This window comes from Ixodes scapularis, unplaced genomic scaffold, assembly GCF_016920785.2.
Source record: "Ixodes scapularis isolate PalLabHiFi unplaced genomic scaffold, ASM1692078v2 PGA_scaffold0__279_contigs__length_252992795, whole genome shotgun sequence".
Lineage (NCBI taxonomy): Eukaryota > Metazoa > Arthropoda > Arachnida > Ixodida > Ixodidae > Ixodes > Ixodes scapularis.
The window spans coordinates 159388963-159396319 of record NW_024609835.1 but is presented as its reverse complement, the minus strand read 5'-3'; the positions used below and the strand labels follow the sequence as shown (position 1 = coordinate 159396319).

General features: G+C 50.0%; 1 protein-coding gene across 1 annotated transcript; it reads left to right on the top strand.

Moving 5' to 3' along the window:
• Positions 1 to 474: 474 nt before the first annotated feature.
• On the top strand, positions 475 to 6624 carry LOC8031089 (hydroxyproline O-galactosyltransferase GALT3-like). Its single transcript, XM_040210655.3, has 3 exons — positions 475 to 538; positions 1594 to 1907; positions 5460 to 6624. The coding sequence occupies exons 1-3, from the start codon at positions 475 to 477 to the stop codon at positions 6021 to 6023; spliced, it is 942 nt and encodes a 313-aa protein (XP_040066589.1). The 3' UTR covers positions 6024 to 6624.
• Positions 6625 to 7357: the final 733 nt, after the last annotated feature.

Below are 7357 nucleotides of genomic sequence, written 5' to 3'. Positions count from 1 at the left end.
TGTCAACTATGCGGCGAGCCTGCCACCTTAGACCACATAATCTGGGACTGCGCGAAGGATCCGCCTCTGGCAGATCTAGTTTCATCTCCCTCACTTGAGCAATGGGAAGCTGTGCTGGCCAGCCCGGACCTGGACGTCCAGTCCCGGGCCTTGGCAAGAGCGCAAGAGGTCGCCGACAGACTTCAACTGCCGACCATGTGGAGCAGCTGAAGGATCCGAAGAAGGTCACCATCTTACTGACAAATAAAGTTTTTTTTCTCTCTCTCTCTCTGACGAGCATGTCAAAAAATAAACTTTCCGCGAACGATTTATTTGTTTAATATCATGACGTGAAACACATCTTGAGTTAGGAGTGAAACCGGAATTAACGTCAACATGAAGACGTTAAATCTAAAATAGAAGTTAGTTTCGGTTTCGTTCATTGAAGCCAGCACACCAGACAGGGTCAGCAACTGCTGCACCATTGAGATAGACATGTTGTTTTGTCCTGTTCACGTCCTTTTCGCCGTTCATGTTGTTCTTCTTTATCCCCACTATCGTGAGTACCCGCCTTTCAATCAAACACCTCTTAGATAAGAAAGAAAGCCTCAAGGCGCGATCATAGTTATCACTCGCAGCGGTCGCACGACCGATAGCGACATTCGACGAGAGGTTACCGACTTTCACTCTGCGGTCGATCGGCGGGTCGCTTTTCGGAAGCTCTCGGGACCGCCGCGAATACCATCCCTCCCGCCACAGCTCATGTTAGCGTTCCGCTCTTTTTCACTTTTATTCTTGCACAGTTACACGCGAGTCGTCTTCGCCATAACAGAAAGACTCTTGATATTGGCACGGGTACTTCCGGACCGTACGATGAAAGCACAATCGCTACCGTATACACTCACTCGAGCTTCCGCGGTATACCGTACGGTATGTCAAGCCAAAAGGCCACGGATTTGCTGCCGGGCCGAGTTTTTTTTTTTTTTTTTCGGGCGCTTGGTCAAGTATGGGTGCGGCGTGTTATAAAGAATGGGGCTATTTACGTAATAGTGTTGGTCATAGCCGCCGCAGAGACCTCCTTGGCTCTGTAGCCATGTCCGCTACCGCGAGCCGTGGCGTTGGATGGACGTGTTGGTTGCATCTCCTTCAGAACGGAAGTGCCGGAGGTAAACAAACATGGAGGCGCACCATATAAGTTAACTCCGAGGCGCCGCTGATTGGTTCAGTCGCCGGGCGGCTCGGGAACCAATCCGTAAAATCGGTCTGGAAGCGACTACCCTGAACCGGTCGCTTTTGCCCCTGCGACTGTCGTTTTAGCGACAAAAAGCTATCCCGCGACAGTTGCGACTTCCAAGTATCGCCTTTATGACTGAATTTTTCTGTGTCACTAAAAAGGGCCATCGCAGGGCGAGTACGAGAGTTACGTCAGCATTCGGCTCTAACTTTTGTTTAGTCGGTGTTGCGTTTGGCTGGAAGTCGTATTGACTTCCAGCCAAACGCAACACTCGTGACCAATCTGTGCGGTAGCCTAGCTCTTGTTGGTGAGGCAGGAAACTTCAGCACTTAGGCTTTGCTATCTAGCAGGTCAGGAACCTTGAGACCTCCCTCCGACAGACCGGAGTCCTCCGGCCGACGTGGTGCTGTGCCGCCAGTGCGAGCCCCCGGTTGACCCGGACCTCGTGCTGCGCGGTCCTCCCACCCAGGATGTGGCCGAGGCTTTGCTCTTCCCGGACTTGCTGCGGGACTCGCTGGCCCAGTCCAGGCGGCCCAGGCTCCTGGTGGCGGTCAGCTCGTGGCCGGCGCGCTTCGCCCAGCGCCAGGCCATCCGCTTCAGCTGGGGACGCGGCAGCAACGACGGCAACGGAAGCTTCAGGATCGTCTTCTTCCTAGGCTGCGTGTCCGTCGGGAAAGTCATGCGGAACGTAAAGGTGCGTACCAGGGTTCGGGGACTACGGTTGTCGACAATGATATATGTCAAGCGAGCGTGAGCTGACCGACGTGCAATGCAAAACACCATTACCTCTCGTGAAAGAAGGTCCTCGTTGACATTTAGTAATAAAACATCTTTACAAATTCTGTGATGGAAGCCTTCATTGAGTAAACTCATGCGGGCAATGTCGTGCATTCTGTTTTCCTACCGGAACAGCAGCGAACAAACTATGGCGATAATGCCAATGCTCAGAGACAGCGACGTGCTGGCGCAGGAAGCGGTTGTTGGCATTATTATTTACGTAGAATACGTTATGAGGAAGGCTATGTAGAAAAAGTGCGGCACAAAGAAGCGACACAAAAATGCGACGTGAAAAAAGTGACATGGAAGTGATGTCATCGTTTTCATTTGACTATACGTCACGTCACGTGATCACAAAAACTGGTGTGCTCTGTGACGTGTCACGTTACACGTCACGTGGACCGCATGAAGTGATGCAGCATGAATGGTATACAAGTCTGATGGTAAGCGTGATCGTACCAACGTCAAAGACTTCATAGGTACGCAGAAATCTTGCTAGGGACGATCGAAACGGGCTGCGAGTTTTATTCTTGTTCTCGTGCGGCGCGTGTAAGGGTCCGGACGGCAAAGATAGAACAGCACGCGCGCATCCAAGGTAAGTCAATGATTCCCTTCCTCAAAACCCCATGAACAACAAGAACACATACCATAACCATGCACTGAACCGCCGGAAGACCCCGTCCATCTTGCCATAAAAAGGAAATTGATCATGTCTTGTAACGCAACCAGAAAATTAGAAGGGCGGCCGTAGAGACAGTTTCATTTTAACTGATTAGATAGAAATAAGGGTTGTATATTCGTGAAACTTTTTCTGACACCAGTTACTATATAGACAATGTCTTCTAAACCACTCGCACGGCTCCTTCCGCCCCAAACATTCTCTTCTCCGCCTAAAATAATGATATTATCCGCGCTCTCTAGTTGACTGAATTACCGTCAATGTCTCATAGACGTGAAAGCCGCCATGCTGAATTTTCAACGTCACCCTATAGCACAGGTCACGGACTGCGCACGAGTGTTCCGACAGCGCTCGATTAAAGACCCGTTCACACACTTGCGTTTGACTCCGTCTGACGGAGACAAGACCGGGTTTTAAGCCTTTTTGTGACGGCTTACGACCGGCTACATTGCTGCCCATCAGGTCGTAAGCCCTCCTAGGGTGCTTAAAACCCGGTCTGTCTCAGTCGGTCGGAGTCAAACACAAGTGTGTGAATGGGCCTTTAGTCGAACGCTGACGGAACACTCTTGCCCAATCCGCGCCCCGTATCCGCCTCCTTGGGTGACGTAAAAAATTCAGCGCTAAGATCTTCTTATCTACTTTTGTTTCAACTAAAGTCCAGACGCAGCCGACGCTACGATGTAATGGGAGTCCTCGTGCCTATCTCAAATACTGTACTCAAGATACTGTATCTTAAATACTTTTTGGAGTATCTTGGTATCTCGCAAATACCTTTGATGGAGAGTATTTAATAGTCTATTTCAATTACAATTCCGAGTATCTTGTACTCACTATCTTAAATACATTTTTGACATTCCGCCATTTTCCGAGTTTTTCGGTATGAAGTGGCGTGGGCGTGGCACGGGCAAACGTGAACATTCTTTCGAGCAACCAAATCCTGTTGCTAGCTTCGATTAGCAACGGCGACTTTAACTGAGCTCGTGAAAATGTCGCTTTTTTGCTGACTGTGACTAATATTTCAGCCCAAATTTCGTACAATGAAGGTTCTCCCCTCGCCTTCCCAAAGGCGCCTTTTGTTTCTATAAAGTTTCCCCCCAAAAGTCCTCAAACCAAAGGTGTGGTTTACGGAAGTAAAGATGCCACCCTGAGGCGCAAGCAGACCGGGAAACGACCTACTTGAAGAAGGTGCGACCACTGCCGTGGCTATTTTGTGGGTTCTCTTTGTTATCCATTCACTCATATCCGTGTCCCAAGTTCGTTTATAGTGAACTCCCCATATAGGGAATATGGATTGTAGTTAAACGATGCGTCTAAGGTGCGCGCAGGATATGATATTCAGCGATGTCACTATTGGCGAAGCGCTCTGACCCATTTGTCAGAACCACACCTCGGTGTTCACCCAACACAAGGCCTGTGCACAGGCCCACAGGCCTTGTGGGCATGTTCGTGTCATCTTTTTTAATAAAGCGAGGGTGAAAGTGTAACGAAAAAATACCAACACTTTGTGAAGGATCGTTAAGTGCCGGATCTGCCCCGAAAGTATCGTCAGAGGACGCGAACTTGACCCACTTGGGCTTTTGTGCCGGGCTGGGCAGGGTGCATGCTGCATTGTTCATGCAGGCCAGAGTAATAACGAAGGAGCCCCTCCTTTCCCCCACCAGAGAACACGAACTCCAGCCGAACGCTGATGCCCGGTTCGATTAAGTCAGTCGAGCGCTGAGCCATTGTATTTGTTGTCCCCGTCCATCTAGTTAACCGCTTGGGGCGCCACGGTCTGATCTCCTCCCCAACAGCAAAAGCGACCTCTTTCTTGTTGTCCCAGAAATGTTTTGTAACATCTATCAGTGATATTGCCACGTGCGTTGCCCAGCGAGCGCGTGGCCGAATGATTACCGCGCTTGGCTCTCGCGCGGAGGATCCCGGTTCGATACCAGAAAGCGGACTTCCCTTTTATTTATTTCTTCAACTTGACGTTCTGGTAAGTTCGAGAATTTTATCCTCTGATCGAGTTACGAATGTTCTACGCGCCGAACTTTCTGCGCCGAATGTTCCAGAAACACACGCGGGGACAAAAGGTGCTCCTTGTGGCGGTCCGGAGTCAGTCTCGCCCAGCGGTCGATCCTGCTGTTTCGCCGACATCGACGCCTGCGACGCTAGCCTTTCTCTCTTTTGTTTTGGAAACAAGTTCGCCCCACTAAACGTTTAGTTTCTTCAGTTATTCGCCACCTCATCATTTATCATTCGAGACAATATTTTGCTCTTTATAGTCGGATGCATGAAATAGCCCTACGATACTTTTTTTTTCCCGTAGTGTGTTGTTACGTGCTAATAAACCATTCTGGTAATCCAGATTTGCGTAGCTGCAGAATTGTCGTTGTCAATGAAGTCGATACAAATTACGCAATGCGGAAGTATCTTCAAAAGTAACTGAAATACATTTCTAAGTATTTGTACTCTACTCAAGATACTTTGCAGTAAAAGTAACTTGAGTAGTATTTTCAATACTTTATGACGCGGGTATTTGGTAACTTAGCTTAAATACTTTTATCGAGTATTTTGTCCAACACTGAATGGGACCAATCGAGCAGCGTCAAAAGCGCGTCACTAGGCCTTCCCTGTTTGTGATTGGTTCACCGAAGGGAGCATGTACAGAAACACGACGGACACCGTGATGGTGCGCATTTAACGCTGTCGAATTGGTCCGATAAGCCTTGACTGCGTCCGGACTTAAGGTGAAACGAAGTGTATTTGGTGTTGATTCGGTCCCTGGTCCCCCTCTTCTTGCTGCAGCTAGAATCACGCAATTACGGCGACATGGTGGTGGAAAAGACGTGGGGCACCTATGACAACCGGGCTTCCATCAGCGTCCTCCTCCTGGAGTGGGTCCTCTCTCACGCTTATGACTCGCAGCTCGTGCTCAAAGTGCACGACGACACGTACGTCAACGTCGGGGCCGTCCTGGACAAGCTCGACTGGTTCTCCGAGTCCACAGGAGCCCTGTTCGGACGCGTCACACTCGAGAGGGGCCCGGACGGGAGCCGGGGACTTTCGCATCTCGAAGACTGCGCCTACTTCATCAAGACGGCGACCTTCGTGAGAATGCAGCGGGAAGTGGAAGAGGTCCCGACCGACGACCGGGAAGAAGTGTTTATCACGGGCAAGCTGGCTCGAAGGGCCAACCTAACCCTGGTGCATCTGGATGACCTGGGGCCCTGCAGAGCCTTCGGCGAGGTCCAGCTCAATGGCGGGACGGTGTGGTTGACACGGCATCCGGTGCTGGCCGACGATATGCAGCGCTATTTCGAGAGGGACTTTCTTCGTGATACGAGATCTAGCCGGCCGAATGCACGCTAAGCTATCTGAACGCGTGCTTTTCGTAGTTATTTACATTTTTTGACTGCCAAAATGGGGCGATGGCGGTGCCCCCTTTCTTGTGTGCCGATGCAAGTGCGCTATATATGAAATGTTGGAGGATATAAATGTGCGTAATATCAATGGAACATTCCGCTTGTGGCGAAACAAGAAATACATATTCTAAACTGGGCATTTCAGCGACACAAAGTTTCGCTTTTGTCGTGCTCATTATGCGAAACGGAAATCTCTAATTTATGTCTCTCTGTGTCATCAAGAATTCATATCCGCGGAAGGAGGTAAGCAGTTGATGAGACTCGGCTAGGTTTTCACTCAGCCAGCCTGGTATGGAATGGTGCAGTCAGCACGACAACTCACAAATTTGTCTTTTCAGCACAACTTCTATATTAGCAGTACCTTTTTATGGGCCGCCACCATGACTTTGGAGAAGATCAATTCCAGCGCGCAACGCCCAGCGATGGGCAGAGAAAACCATGCATGTAAATTGCTTGGGAGTGCCAGGCGTCGAATACGAATGCGAAGACTTCTGTTCTTTGCGCACCTCGTGTGTTTGTTTACCCACCAAATGCTCTCACGTGCTTTTCTTTTCCCCCGCCCTCAACCACCACGCTTGGCTGCCTCGCCATCGCGCGCTCGCAGGTGCGTTGTTCATTGGATTCGCGCACCACTCCTTGCTAGGGTGCCTTCATGTGCGCTTGGCTTAGGGTGGAGACATCTGGCCATTTTGTCTCACACTTTTATTTTTATTTTTTGTTCAGAAGCGCGTGAAAGAACGTGTCCCTGCACGCGCTCGTGGCGCTGACTGTGCTACGGCGACATTTTGTTTTCGTCGATTTCTTTGTATTTTACCCGTGAGCGCGTGCTGTCAGCATCGGGTACTACAAAGGGTGGCATCACCCTAAACAGAAGGACATTGAGGCACCCTACTCCTTGCCTTCCGATGCGCCACAAGGCTAAACTCCATGGGACGAATATGCTGCGAAAAATCGACGAATTTCGCTCGGCTACTTTTTCTCTGCGTGTGGAATCAGCACAGTGACTGCTACGTTGCGCGCAAAGCGAACGTGCCGCTGGGCGACGTTCGTCACATATTCGTCGCATATTTCGCTGCATGGAGCTCAGCCTAAAGGCGCATTTTGGGGCGCCTGTTCTTTGGAGAAGAGCCAGCTAGAGAGATCGGCTGGTCTTAAAATCACCGAATCATGGGAAAGTAGCGCCGTTGACTTGGCTACCTGCTGCCCGGGCGCAAACATGCTACCATATTCGCAGCCAAAACATATCAAGGAGATAAGCTGAGAAATAAAATCTTATTTAGA